The sequence below is a fragment of the Pollachius pollachius genome (assembly GCF_949987615.1).
Source record: "Pollachius pollachius genome assembly, chromosome: 3".
NCBI lineage: Eukaryota > Metazoa > Chordata > Actinopteri > Gadiformes > Gadidae > Pollachius > Pollachius pollachius.
The window spans coordinates 52116545-52132297 of NC_136936.1; the positions used below are offsets into that span (position 1 = coordinate 52116545).

General features: G+C 48.4%; 1 protein-coding gene across 2 annotated transcripts in view; it reads left to right on the forward strand.

Annotated features, from left to right (window-relative positions):
• The window catches only part of ttc21b (tetratricopeptide repeat domain 21B), a 32372-nt gene that overhangs the window by 12967 nt on the left and 3652 nt on the right, over positions 1-15753 (forward strand). For both annotated transcript variants that reach the window (XM_079732118.1, XM_079732119.1), the window contains exons 15-25: positions 4204-4442; positions 7059-7131; positions 7419-7529; positions 7652-7790; positions 7907-8013; positions 9043-9231; positions 9576-9686; positions 12078-12159; positions 12611-12761; positions 12934-13095; positions 13236-13431. In XM_079732118.1, coding sequence (XP_079588244.1) covers positions 4204-4442; positions 7059-7131; positions 7419-7529; positions 7652-7790; positions 7907-8013; positions 9043-9231; positions 9576-9686; positions 12078-12159; positions 12611-12761; positions 12934-13095; positions 13236-13431 — 1560 coding nt within the window. The remainder of the gene's footprint in view (positions 1-4203; positions 4443-7058; positions 7132-7418; positions 7530-7651; positions 7791-7906; positions 8014-9042; positions 9232-9575; positions 9687-12077; positions 12160-12610; positions 12762-12933; positions 13096-13235; positions 13432-15753) is intronic.

Here is a 15753-nt window from a genome sequence, read left to right on the forward strand (position 1 = left end):
TGTTGACCACCTAACTAACCCTCACTACCCTGTTGACCACCTAACTAATCCTTACTACCCTGTTGACCACCTAACTAACCCTCACTACCCTGTTGACCACCTAACTAACCCGTTTACCATGTGACCACCTTACTAACCCTTACTACCCTGTTGACCACCTAACTAACCCTTACTACCCTGTTGACCACCTAACTAACCCTCACTACCCTGTTGACCACCTAACTAACCCTCACTACCCTGTTGACCACCTAACTAACCCTCATTACCCTGTTGACCACCTAACTAACCCTTACTACCCTGTTGACCACCTAACTGACCCTTAACTACCCTGTTGACCACCTAACTAACCCTCACTACACTGTTGACCACCTAACTAACCCTTACTACACTGTTGACCACCTAACTAACCCTCACTACCCTGTTGACCACCTAACTAACCCTTACTACCCTGTTGACCACCTAACTAACCCTCACTACCCTGTTGACCACCTAACTAACCCGTTTACCATGTGACCACCTTACTAACCCTTACTACCCTGTTGACCATCTAACTAACCCTCACTACCCTGTTGACCACCTAACTGAACCTTACTACCCTGTTGACCACCTAACTGACCCTTACTACCCTGTTGACCACCTAACTGACCCTCACTACCCTGTTGACCACCTAACTAACCCTCACTACCCTGTTGACCACCTAACTAACCCTTACTACCCTGTTGACCACCTAACTAACCCGTTTACCATGTGACCACCTTACTAACCCTTACTACACTGTTGACCACCTAACTAACCCTCACTACCCTGTTGACCACCTAACTGACCCTCACTACCCTGTTGACCAACTAACTAACCCTCACTACCATGTTGACCACCTAACTAACCCTCACTACCCTGTTGACCACCTAACTAACCCGTTTACCATGTGACCATCTTACTAACCCTTACTACCCTGTTGACCACCTAACTGACCCTTACTACCCTGTTGACCACCTAACTAACCCTCACTACCCTGTTGACCACCTAACTAACCCTTACTACCCTGTTGACCACCTAACTAACCCTCACTACCCTGTTGACCACCTAACTAACCCGTTTACCATGTGACCACCTTACTAACCCTTACTACCCTGTTGACCACCTAACTAACCCTTACTACCCTGTTGACCACCTAACGAACCCTCACTACCCTGTTGACCACCTAACTAACCCTCACTACCCTGTTGACCACCTAACTAACCCGTTTACCATGTGACCACCTTACTAACCCTTACTACACTGTTGACCACCTAACTAACCCTCACTACCCTGTTGACCACCTAACTAACCCTCACTACCCTGTTGACCACCTAACTAACCCTTACTACCCTGTTGACCACCTAACTAACCCTCACTTCCCTGTTGACCACCTAACTGACCCTTCCTACCCTGTTGACCACCTAACTAACCCTCACTACCCTGTTGACCACCTAACTGACCCTTACTACCCTGTTGACCACCTAACTAACCCTCACTACCCTGTTGACCACCTAACTACCCCTCACTACCTTGTTGACCACCTTACTAACCCTTACTACCCTGTTGACCACCTAACTGACCCTTACTACCCTGTCGACCACCTAACTGACCCTTAACTACCCTGTTGACCACCTAACTAACCCTCACTACCCTGTTGACCACCTAACTAACCCTCATTACCCTGTTGACCACCTAACTAACCCTTACTACACTGTTGACCACCTAACTAACCCTCACTACCCTGTTGACCACCTAACTAACCCTTACTACCCTGTTGACCACCTAACTAACCCTCACTACCCTGTTGACCACCTAACTAACCCGTTTACCATGTGACCACCTTACTAACCCTTACTACCCTGTTGACCACCTAACTAACCCTCACTACCCTGTTGACCATCTAACTGACCCATACTACCCTGTTGACCACCTAACTAACCCTCGCTACCCTGTTGACCACCTAACTGACCCTTGCTACCCTGTTGACCACTTAACTAACCCGTTTACCATGTGACCACCTTACTAACCCTCACTACCCTGTTGACCACCTTACTAACCCTTACTACACTGTTGACCACCTAACTAACCCTCACTACCCTGTTGACCACCTAACTGACCCTCACTACCCTGTTGACCAACTAACTAACCCTCACTACCATGTTGACCACCTAACTAACCCTCACTACCCTGTTGACCACCTAACTAACCCGTTTACCATGTGACCACCTTACTAACCCTTACTACCCTGTTGACCACCTAACTGACCCTTACTACCCTGTTGACCACCTAACTAACCCTCACTACCCTGTTGACCACCTAACTAACCCTTACTACCCTGTTGACCACCTAACTAACCCTCACTACCCTGTTGACCACCTAACTAACCCGTTTACCATGTGACCACCTTACTAACCCTTACTACCCTGTTGACCACCTAACTAACCCTTACTACCCTGTTGACCACCTAACTAACCCTCACTACCCTGTTGACCACCTAACTAACCCTCACTACCCTGTTGACCACCTAACTAACCCGTTTACCATGTGACCACCTAACTAACCCTCACTACCCTGTTGACCACCTAACTAACCCTTACTACCCTGTTGACCACCTAACTAACCCTCACTACCCTGTTGACCACCTAACTAACCCTTACTACCCTGTTGACCACCTAACTAACCCTTACTACCCTGTTGACCACCTAACTGACCCTTACTACCCTGTTGACCACCTAACTAACCCTCACTACCCTGTTGACCACCTTACTAACCCTTACTACCCTGTTGACCACCTAACTAACCCTTACTACCCTGTTGACCACCTAACTGACCCTTAACTACCCTGTTGACCACCTAACTAACCCTCACTACCCTGTTGACCACCTAACTAACCCTTACTACACTGTTGACCACCTAACTAACCCTCACTACCCTGTTGACCATCTAATTAACCCTTACTACCCTGTTGACCACCTAACTAACCCTCACTACCCTGTTGACCACCTAACTAACCCGTTTACCATGTGACCACCTTACTAACCCTTACTACCCTGTTGACCACCTAATTAACCCTCACCACCCTGTTTACCATCTAACTGACCCATACTACCCTGTTGACCACCTAACTAACCCTCACTACCCTGTTGACCACCAAACTAACCCTTACTACCCTGTTGACCACCTCACTAACCCGTTTACTTTTGACCACCTTACTCACCCTTACTACCCTGTTGACCACCTTACTAACCCTTACTACCCTGTTGGCCACCTAACTGACCCTTGCTACCCTGTTGACCACCTTACTAACCCTTACTACCCTGTTGACCACCTAACTAACCCTTACTACCCTGTTGACCACCTAACTAACCCTTACTACCTGGTTGACCACCTAACCACCTAACTAAGGTGGTGAAGAGAAAACCCATGTGTTCAGCTGAAGTATCCAGGCTTCTTTCCTTCCCTTTATCCTCTCCTGACGACCATTCGTAATTCAACTCAAATTTTATTTCTGGAAACATCTTTGCGGTGCAAAGTTTGTTGCAATCTAAGCTACACAAATACCTGTAAAGAACACCTGTAAAGCGGAGTGATGCATGTATAGTAAAAAGTCCCAGTGCTGTTTTAGTCTATATCGTCACTATATATATATATATATATGTGTGTGTGTGTGTGTGTGTGTGTTTATGTATATATATATATATTATTATATATTAAACTGTTCAGCATGAGGCGGCCAAGGTGATGCAGGAGTTATATTATTAATATGTTATTATATTAATCTAATACATGAAACTGTTCAGCATGAGGCGGCCAAGGTGATGCAGGAGTTATATTATTAATATGTTATTATATTAATCTAATACATGAAACTGTTCAGCATGAGGCGGCCAAGGTGATGCAGGAGTTATATTATTAATATGTTATTATATTAATCTAATACATGAAACTGTTCAGCATGAGGCGGCCAAGGTGATGCAGGAGTTATATTATTAATATGTTATTATATTAATCTAATACATGAAACTGTTCAGCATGAGGCGGCCAAGGTGATGCAGGAGTTATATTATTAATATGTTATTATATTAATCTAATACATGAAACTGTTCAGCATGAGGCGGCCAAGGTGATGCAGGAGTTATATTATTAATATGTTATTATATTAATCTAATACATGAAACTGTTCAGCATGAGGCGGCCAAGGTGATGCAGGACGCCATCAACGAGTTCGCGGGGACGGCGGAGGGGCCGCGCCTCACCGTGGCCAACGCCGACCTGGCGCTGCGGAGGGGCGACGCCGAGCTCGCACTGAGCATGCTCAGGACGCTGGGCCCCGACACGCCCTGCTACGTCCAGGCCAAGGAAAAGATGGCCGACATCTACCTGAACCACCGCAAGGAGAAGCGCCTGTACTGCGGCTGCTACAGGTGAGCTCCACCTGGAGGTGGTTTAGGGCGGAGGTGGTGTAGAGAGGCTGAGGGTGGTGTAGAGGGGCAGAGGGCGGAGGTGGTGTAGAGGGGCTGAGGGTGGTGTAGAGAGGCTGAGGGTGGTGTAGAGAGGCTGAGGGTCGTGTAGAGAGGCGGAGGTGGTGTAGAGAGGCTGAGGGTGGTGTAGAGGGGCGGAGGGCGGAGGTGGTGTAGAGAGACTGAGGGCGGAGGTGGTGTAGAGAGACTGAGGGTGGAGGTGGTGTAGAGAGGCTGAGGGTGGTGTAGAGAGACTGAGGGCGGAGGTGGTGTAGAGAGGCTGAGGGTGGTGTAGAGGGGCTGAGGGCGGAGGTGGTGTAGAGAGGCTGAGGGTGGTGTAGAGGGGCGGAGGGTGGTGTAGAGAGACTGAGGGTGGTGTAGAGAGGCGGAGGGTGGTGTAGAGAGGCTGAGGGTGGTGTAGAGGGGCGGAGGTGGTGTAGAGAGATTGAGGGCGGAGGTGGTGTAGAGAGACTGAGGGCGGAGGTGGTGTAAAGAGGCTGAGGGTGGAGGTGGTGTAGAGAGGCTGAGGGTGGTGTAGAGAGACTGAGAGTGGTGTAGAGGGGCAGAGGGTGGTGTAGAGAGGCTGAGGGATGTGTCACCGCCACCTGAAGGATGGTATGATAGATATCTATATATCTATATAGATAGATATCTATCTATATAGATATATACAGTGGGGCAAAAAAGTATTTAGTCAGCCTCCAATTGTGCAAGTTCTCCCACTTAAAAAGATGACAGAGGCCTGTAATTTTCATCATAGGTATACCTCAGCTATGAGAGACAAAATGAAAAAAAAAATCTAGAAAATCAAAATGTCTGATTTTTAAAGAATTTATTTGCAAATTATGGTGGAAAATAAGTATTTGGTCAATAACCAAAGGTCATCTCAATACTTTGTTACATGCCCTTTGTTGGCAATGACAGAGGTCAAACGTTTTCTGTAAGTCTTTACAAGGTTTTCACACACTGCTGCTGGTATTTTGGCCCATTCCTCCATGCAGATCTCCTCTAGAGCAGTGATGTTTTTGGGCCACACAGACTTTCAACTCCCTCCAAAGATTTTCTATGGGGTTGAGATCTGGAGACTGGCTAGGCCACTCCAGGACCTTGAAATGCTTCTTACGAAGCCACTCCTTCGTTGCCCGGGCGGTGTGTTTGGGGTCATTGTCATGCTGAAAGACCCAGCCACGTTTCATCTTCAGTGCCCTTGCTGATGGAAGGAGGTTTTCACTCAAAATCTCACGATACATGGCCCCATTCATTCTTTCCGTCACACGGATCAGACGTCCTGGTCCCTTGGCAGAAAAACAGCCCCAAAGCATGATGTTTCCACCCCCATGCTTCACTGTAGGTATGATGTTCTTTGGATGCAACTCAGCATTCTTTCTCCTCCAAACACGACGAGTTGAGTTTTTACCAAAAAGTTCTATTTTGGTTTCATCTGACCATATGACATTCTCCCAATCCTCTTCTGGATCATCCAAATGCTCTCTAGCAAACTTCAAACGGGCCCGGACATACACTGGCTTTAGCAGGGGGACACGTCTGGCACTGCAGGATTTGAGTCCCTGGCGGCATAGTGTGTTAGTGATTGTAGCCTTTGTTACTTTGGTCCCAGCTCTCTGGAGGTCATTCACTAGGTCCCCCCGTGTGGTTCTGGGATTTTTGTTCACCGTTCTTGTGATTATTTTGACCCCACAGGGTGAGATCTTGCATGGAGCCCCAGATCGAGGGAGATTATCAGTGGTCTTGTATGTATTCCATTTCCTTATAATTGCTCCCACAGTTGATTTCTTCACACCAAGCTGCTTACCTATTGCAGATTCAGACTTCCCAGCCTGGTGCAGGTCTACAATTGTGTTTCTGGTGTCCTTTGACAGCTCTTTGGTCTTGGTCATAGTGGAGTTTGGAGTGTGACTGTTTGAGGTTGTGGACAGGTGTCTTTTATACTGATAAGGAGTTCAAACAGGTGCCATTAATACAGGTAACAAGTGGAGGACAGAGGAGCCTCTTAAAGAAGAAGTTACAGGTCTGTGACAGCCAGAAATCTTGCTGGTTTGTAGGTGACCAAATACTTATTTTCCACCATAATTTGCAAATAAATTCTTATAAAATCAGACAATGTGATTTTCTGGATTTTTTTTTCATTTTGTCTCTCATAGCTGAGGATACCAATGATGAAAATTACAGGCCTCTCTCGTCTTTTTAAGTGGGAGAACTTGCACAATTGGTGGCTGACTAAATACTTTTTTGCCCCACTGTAGATAGATGTATAGATATCATCTATCTATATATCTATACATCTATATATCTATCTATATATCTATATATCTGTATAGATATATAGATAGATAGATGTATAGATATCTATATATATATAGATAGATGTATAGATATGTATATCTATCTATATAGATATATAGATAGATGTATAGATATCTATATAGATAGATATCTATACATCTATCTATATAGATGTATAGATATCTATATCTATATAGATAGATATCTGTCTATAATGTGTCTATTTCAGTGCCATCACCAAAAGCGTTCCTGTGATGTTAACGTTGGTTTCTACAGAGAAATGGTGGAGCAGATGCCGAGCTCTCACACCTTCCTTCTGCTGGGAGATGCATACATGAACATCCAAGAGGTACGTCCTACAGGTTGGATGAATGGGATGGATGTGTAGTGTATAGGATGGATGTATAATGTATAGGATGGATGTATAGTGTATAGGATGGATGTGTAGTGTGTAGGATGGATGGTTGCTGGCTGCTGTGTTGACCCCTGGGTCACGGTGTCCCGTCCTTGTTCCTTGTGTCCTGGGTCCTTGTTCCCTGGTTCACGTGTCCTGTGTCCTGTGTCCTTGTTCCTTGTGTCCTGTGTCCTTGTTCCTTGTGTCCTGTGTCCTTGTTCCTTGTGTCCTGCGGTCCGTAGCCAGACAACGCCATCCAGGTGTACGAACAAGCTCTGCAGAAGAACCCCAGCGACGGAGCTCTGGCCAGGAAGATCGGAAAGGCTCTCATCAAGACACACAACTACACCAAGGTGACACACACAGACACACACACACACACACACACACACACACACACACACACACACACACACACACACACACACACACACACACACACACACACACCCTGCTGACGCTTGGTGTGGTTCAGGCCATCAGCTACTACGAGGCCGTGCTGCAGGGCGAGCAGCAGAGCTTCCTGCGCTACGACCTGGCAGAGCTGCTGCTGAAGATGAAGCAGTACGACCGCTGTGAGGCGGCGCTGCAGGCCGCCCTGGCCCATGAGCCAGGTACTGCTCACCACACCTCACAGCTCTACACACCATGATGATAACAGTTAAGAAGGAGACGGTTGCTGTCCAAGCTGTTGCATTACCACGTCCCATTGTCCCTGTCCCTGGTCCAGCCACAGACCTCCCAGCGCTCACCAGTGACTGCAGGGCTCTGGTGCTGCTGGCCAAGGTCCAGAGCAGAACCAGCAAGATCCAGGAGGCCCTGCTCTCCCTGCAGCGGGTACGTCCCCTCATTGTGTTTCAGCCCAGCTCACTGGTCCACCAGCAGCATGTCACTGGTGGACCAGCAACACAGAACACACCCTTGTTCATGGGTTGAGTAGAAGTGACGTCACATCTATCACATCCACGCTTTGGATCTCTGAAGGGACTAGTTATCGTTAGGGTTAGGGTAACCCTAGTTATCGTTAGGGTTAGGGTAACCCTAGTTATCGTTAGGGTTAGGGTAACCCTAGTTAACATTAGGACGCTGGTTGGTAGGGCCCTGGCCGCTGTCTGTCCTTAGGGTTAGGCTTATCCTGGTGTTAGCTTAGGGTTAGGGTTATCCTGGTGTTATTTTAGGGTTAGGGTTATCCTGGTGTTAGCTTAGGGTTAGGGTTATCCTGGTGTTAGCTTAGGGTTAGGGTTATCCTGGTTTTAGCTTAGGGTTAGGGTTATCCTGGTGTTAGCTTAGGGTTAGGGTTATCCTGGTGTTAGTTTAGGGTTAGGGTTATCCTGGTGTTAGCTTAGGGTTGGGGTTAGGGTTATCCTGGTGTTAGCTTAGGGTTAGGGTTATCCTGGTGTTAGCTTAGGACGCTGGTTGGTAGGGCCCTGACCGCTGTCTGCCCTTAGGGTTAGGGTTATCCTGGTGTTAGCTTAGGGTTAGGGTTATCCTGGTGTTATCTTAGGGTTAGGGTTAGGGTTATCCTGGTGTTAGTTTAGGGTTAGGGTTTTCCTGGTGTTAGTTTAGGGTTAGGGTTATCCTGGTGTTAGCTTAGGGTTAGGGTTAGGGTTATCCTGGTGTTAGCTTAGGGTTGGGGTTAGGGTTATCCTGGTGTTAGCTTAGGGTTAGGGTTAGGGTTATCCTGGTGTTAGATTAGGGTTAGGGTTTTCCTGGTTTTAGCTTAGGGTTAGAGTTAGGGTTATCCTGGTGTTAGCTTAGGGTTAGGGTTAGGTTTATCCTGGTGTAAGTTTAGGGTTAGGGTTAGGGTTATCCTGGTGTTAGCTTAGGACGCTGGTTGGTAGCGCCCTGACCGCTGTGTGCCCTCAGGCCCGCGATGTGCAGGCCAAGGTGCTGAAGCAGGTCCAGATGGAACAGCCGGACGCTGTGGCCACGCAGAAGCAGCTCGCCGCTGACATCTGCTCCGAGATTGCCCGACACTACGCCAGCCAGCGGGGCTACGAGAGAGCCGTCAAGTTCTACAAAGAAGCTCTGGTGTATTGTGAGAGCGATCACAAGGTCAGTGCACCCTGATCAACAGGCGGCCGTTGGTGTGTAGCCAGTGTGTACTCACTGTGTAATCAGTGGATACTCACTGCACTGACTGGGTACTCACTGTGTACTCAGTGGATACTCACTGTGTACTCAGTGTGTACTCACTGCACTCAGTGGATACTCACTGTACTCAGTGGGTACTCTCTGTACACTCAGTGTGTCCTCACTGCACTGACTGGGTACTCACTGTGTACTCAGTGGATACTCACTGTGTACTCAGTGTGTCCTCACTGCCCTGACTGGGTACTCACTGTGTACTCTGTGTAGTCTGTGGTTAATAAGGCTCCTGTTATTGAATGTGTCTCTAGGTGATGCTGGAGCTGTCTCGCCTGTACCTCACCCTGGACGACCTGGAAGCCTGCCAGCAGCAATGTGGCGCCATTCTGAAGAACGACCAATTAAACGAAGACGCAACGCTGGTGGGTCTGGCTAGCCCCTCCCCCTAATATACTGCTAATATCACCTCCCCCTAATATACTGCTGATATCACCTTACTAATATCACCTCCCCCTTATGTACTCCTAATATCACCTTACTAATATCATCTCCCCATGGATTATACTGCTAATATCACCTCCCCATGGAGTATACTGCTAATATCACCTTACTAATATCACCTCCTCATGGAGTATACTGCTAATATCACCTTACTAATATCACCTCCCCATGGATTATACCGCTAATATCACCTCCCCATGGAGTATACTGCTAATATCACCTTACTAATATCACCTCCTCATGGAGTATACTGCTAATATCACCTTACTAATATCACCTCCCCATGGATTATACCGCTAATATCACCTCCCCATGGAGTATACTGCTAATATCACCTTACTAATATCACCTCCTCATGGAGTATACTGCTAATATCACCTTACTAATATCACCTCCCCATGGAGTATACTGCTAATATCACCTTACTAATATCACCTCCCCATGGAGTATACTGCTAATATCACCTTAGTAATATCACCTCCCCATGGAGTATACTGCTAATATCACCTTACTAATATCACCTCCTCATGGAGTATACTGCTAATATCACCTTACTAATATCACCTCCCCTTGGAGTATACTGCTAATATCACCTTACTAATATCACCTCCCCATGGAGTATACTGCTAATATCACCTTAGTAATATCACCTCCCCATGGAGTATACTGCTAATATCACCTTACTAATATCACCTCCCCATGGAGTATACTGCTAATATCACCTTACTAATATCACCTCCCCATGGAGTATACTGCTAATATCACCTTACTAATATCACCTCCCCATAGAGCATACTGCTAATATCACCTTACCAATATCACCTCCCCATGGAGTATACTGCTAATATCACCTTACCAATATCACCTCCCCATGGAGTATACTGCTAATATAATGTATTATTATTGTAGTATACATTTAATATAATATAATGATGTATTATTATTAGGTGAGTTCTGCATGCAGCGCTCAACTACTAGTTCTATTCTTTCTTTCTTTCTTTCTTTCTTTCTTTCTTTCTTTCTTTCTTTCTTTCTTTCTTTCTTTCTTTCTTTCTTTCTTTCTTTATTATTCTCTACAAACTCTGGGACCTATCTCCTTCCTCAATTTTTCACCTAGAGACTCCATTCAAATTTTAAATATTCAGAATAGCTTGGAATTGCGCGTTTTTTTCAGATTTTAAAATATTTCATACTTTTTAAGATATTTTTCTTTTAAAATATTATCTTTTTTTTAGCATGGGAGCCAATGGGAGGCGTCCTCTGGTACTTCAAACTGTTTAAGACGTGACGAAATCAATTTTCAACCGTTTTCTTTGTTCGAACCATTTAACAAATATACACACTTGTATCTTCAATAATATCCAAACGGAATTATCATTTAAACTTTATTCAGAATCACAGTTTTAGTTTCATACCGGCTTCGTTTTCAGTTGGTCTCATTGATTTACGTTGACGCTTGAGCGTGAGGACGTTCAGCATTGTTGCCAGATTGGGCGGTTTTTCTCGCCGGATTGGGCTACTTTTGGAGGACGTTCAGGCAGTGTTGCCAGATTGGGCTGTTTTTCCCCACTCTATTGAGCTGCTTTTTATCACGCACCGGCTCGCTATTCTCTTAAAGACACACACACACACACGCACACGCACACACGCACACGCACACACACAAGCAGTGCAGGGCAATACATTTGACCTTTTACATTTCTGCACTGCGCTTTTCATTCAGCTGTCACTGTATTTGTTTCCAACCATTTACTTTTTCTTAAATGGTGAGCATGTTTACATTGTTTACTCCATTTAGACTTTTGAACTTTTGTTCAAATCCCTTCACCTGATTTAAGCCATTCAACGTTTCTTTATGTCTTAATCCATGAGGCTTTATTAAAAAGTATTTTCTACCTCACTTTGTACTACAGCACTCACCGCATTTTCTAGTTGTAATATACTATTAATATAATATAATGATGGATTATTATTGTAATATACTATTAATATAATATAATGATGGATTATTATTGTGATATACTATTAATATAATATAATGATGGATTATTATTGTGATATACTATTAATATAATATAATGATGGATTATTATTGTAATATACTATTAATATAATATAATGATGGATTATTATTGTAATATACTATTAATATAATATAATGATGGATTATTATTATGATATACTATTAATATAATATAATGATGGATTATTATTGTGATATACTATTAATATAATATAATGATGGATTATTATTGTATTATACTATTAATATAATATAATGATGGATTATTATTGTTCCTTCATGTTTCCAGATGATGGCCGACCTGATGTTCCGGAAGCAGGACTATGAACAAGCAGTGTTCCACTTCCAGCAGCTCTTGGAGCGCAGCCCAGGTGAGTCTAGCACTCATCACAGGGACCGTCCACCAGGTGAGTCTAGCACTCATCACAGGGACCGTCCACCAGGTGAGTCTAGCACTCATCACAGGGGCCGTCCACCAGGTGAGTCTAGCACTCATCACAGGGACCGTCCACCAGGTGAGTCTAGCACTCATCACAGGGGCCGTCCACCAGGTGAGTCTAGCACTCATCACAGGGACCGTCCACCAGGTGAGTCTAGCACTCATCACAGGGACCGTCCACCAGGTGAGTCTAGCACTCATCACAGGGACCGTCCACCAGGTGAGTCTAGCACTCATCATAGGGACCGTCCACCAGGTGAGTCTAGCACTCATCACAGGGACCGTCCACCAGGTGAGTCTAGCACTCATCACAGAGACTGTCCACCAGGTGAGTCTTTAACACACCTGACCCTGTCCCGTGTGTTCCTGTGTGTTCCTGTCAGACAACTACCTGACCCTGTCCCGTCTGATCGACCTGCTGCGGAGGGCTGGAAAGCTGGAGCAGGTCCCTCGCTTCCTGGACATGGCGGAGAAACATGTCTCCAGGGCCAAGTTTGATCCCGGCTTCAACTACTGCAGAGGGCTGTACCTGTGGTCAGTGCCGCCGGTCCTTAGGGAGGTTCCCCAAAGACACGCTTATCCGCAATATACACAGTCATTAAGGACCATAGAGGGTTTAGACCTCTCTCTAAACGTGGGGTTTGAACCCACAACCTTTGTGCTTGGAGGGGAACCCCTCACCACGATACCCTCTACTGTACCTCAGGTACACCGGAGAGCCTAACGACGGCCTGAGGCACTTCAACAAGGCCCGCAAGGACAGCGACTGGGGCCAGAACGCCGTGTACAACATGATCGAGATCTGCCTGAACCCAGACAACGACACCATCGGGGGAGAAGTCTTTGAGAACCTAGATGGGGACATGGGGTAGGCCCCGCCTACATCCAGCAGACAGACTCGTCCGGCCTTCTCTGATATTATACTTCCATCATGTCCAACAATATCCTGTCGTTTACTGCTTCTATGGCTTATTTCCTCCTCCTCACCACCTCTTCCTCACCACGCAGGAACTCCACAGAGAAGCAGGAGTCGGAGCAGCTGGCCGTGCGGACGGCTGAGAAGCTCCTGAAGGAGCTGAAGCCCCAGACGCCCGGAGGTCACGTCCAGCTCCGCATCCTGGAGAGCTACTGCCTACTGGCCACAAAGCAGAAGGCCAACGTGGAGAAGGCCCTCAACGTCTTCACCGAGGTGGCGAACACTGAGGTAACGTCCACACGCCAACAGCCCGCCGCAAACACGCTTCAGCCAGTCAGGTGTCACGTGACCTGAGAGCATCACCCTGGTGGTCTCCGGTCTCCCCCTGGTGGTCTCTGGTCTCTCTCTGGTCTCCCCTGGTCTCTCCCTGGTACTCTCTGGTCTCCCCCTGGTACTCCCTGGTCTCACCCTGGTGCTCTCAGGTCTCCCCCTGGTCTCACCCTGGTACTCTCTGGTCTCCCCCTGGTGGTCTCTAGTCTCTCTCTGGTCTCCCCCTGGTCTCACCCAGGTACTCTCTGGTCTCACCCTGGTGCTCTCAGGTCTCCCCCTGGTCTCACCCAGGTACTCTCTGGTCTCACCCTGGTGCTCTCAGGTCTCCCCCTGGTCTCACCCTGGTACTCTCTGGTCTCCCCCTGGTGGTCTCTAGTCTCTCTCTGGTCTCCCCCTGGTCTCACCCAGGTACTCTCTGGTCTCACCCTGGTACTCTCTGGTCTCACCCTGGTGCTCTCTGGTCTCACCCTGGTGCTCTCAGGTCTCCCCCTGGTCTCACCCTGGTACTCTCTGGTCTCCCCCTGGTCTCACCCTGGTGCTCTCTGGTCTCTCTCTGGTCTCCCCCTGGTGCTCTCTGGTCTCACCCTGGTACTCCCTGGTCTCCCCCTGATGGTGTCTGATCTCTCTCTGGTCTCACCCTGGTGCACTCAGGTCTCCCCCTGGTCTCACCCTGGTACTCTCTGGTCTCCCCCTGCTGGTCTCTGGTCTCTCTGGTCTCCCCCTGGTCTCACCCTGGTACTCTCTGGTCTCCCCCTGGTGGTCTCTGGTCTCCCCCTGGTCTCACCCTGGTCGTCTCTGGTCTCTCTCTGGTCTCTCTCTGGTCTCTCCCTGGTGGTCTCTGGTGTCTCTCTGGTCTCCCCCTGGTGGTCTCTGGTCTCTCTCTGGTCTCACCCTGGTACTCTGGTCTCCCCCTGGTGGTCTCTGGTCTCTCTCTGGTCTCCCCCTGGTCTTACCCTGGTGGTCTCAGGTCTCCCCCTGGTCTCACCCTGGTACTCTCTGGTCTCACCCTGGTACTCTCTGGTCTCACCCTGGTGCTCTCAGGTCTCCCCCTTGTCTCACCCTGGTACTCTCTGGTCTCCCCTGGTGCTCTCTGGTCTCTCTCTGGTCTCCCCCTGGTCTCACCCTGGTACTCTCTGGTCTCCCCCTGGTGGTCTCTGGTCTCTCTGGTCTCCCCCTGGTCTCACCTTGGTGGTCTCTGGTCTCTCTCTGGTCTCCCCCTGGTGGTCTCTGGTCTCTCTCTGGTCTCCCCCTGGTGGTCTCTGGTCTCTCTCTGGTCTTCCCCTGGTACTCTCTGGTCTCACCCTGGTACTCTCAGGTCTCCCCCTTGTCTCACCCTGGTGGTCTCTGATCTCTCTCTGGTCGCACCCTGGTGCTCTCTGGTCTCTCTCTGGTCTCACCCTGGTGGTCTCTGGTCTCCCCCTTGTCTCACCCTGGTGGTCTCTGATCTCTCTCTGGTCTCACCCTGGTGCTCTCTGGTCTCTCTCTGGTCTCCCCCTGGTGGTCTCTGGTCTCCGCCTGGTCTCCCCCTGGTGGTCTCTGGTCTCCGCCTGGTCTCACCCTGGTACTCTCTGGTCTCCCCCTGGTGGTCTCAGGTCTCTCTCTGGTCTCACCCTGGTGCTCTCAGGTCTCCCCCTTGTCTCCCCCTGGTACTCTCTGGTCTCCCCCTGGTGCTCTCTGGTCTCTCTCTGGTCTCCCCCTGGTCTCACCCTAGTGCTCTCTGGTCTCTCTCTGGTCTCCCCCTGGTACTCTCAGGTCTCCCCCTTGTCTCACCCTGGTGGTCTCTGATCTCTCTCTGGTCTCACCCTGGTGCTCTCTGGTCTCTCTCTGGTCTCCCCCTGGTGGTCTCTGGTCTCCCCCTTGTCTCACCCTGGTGGTCTCTGATCTCTCTCTGGTCTCACCCTGGTGCTCTCTGATCTCTCTCTTGTCTCCCCCTGGTGCTCTCTGGTCTCTCTCTGGTCTCCCCCTGGTCTCACCCTAGTGCTCTCTGGTCTCTCTCTGGTCTCCCCCTGGTACTCTCAGGTCTCCCACTTGTCTCACCCTGGTGGTCTCTGGTCTCACCCTGGCACTCTCTGGTCTCACCCTGGCACTCTCTGGTCTCACCCTGGTACTCTCAGGTCTCCCCCTTGTCTCACCCTGGTGGTCTCTGATCTCTCTCTGGTCTCACCCTGGTGCTCTCTGGTCTCTCTCTGGTCTCCCCCTGGTGGTCTCTGGTCTCCCCCTTGTCTCACCCTGGTGGTCTCTGATCTCTCTTTGGTCTCACCCTGGTGCTCTCTGGTCTCT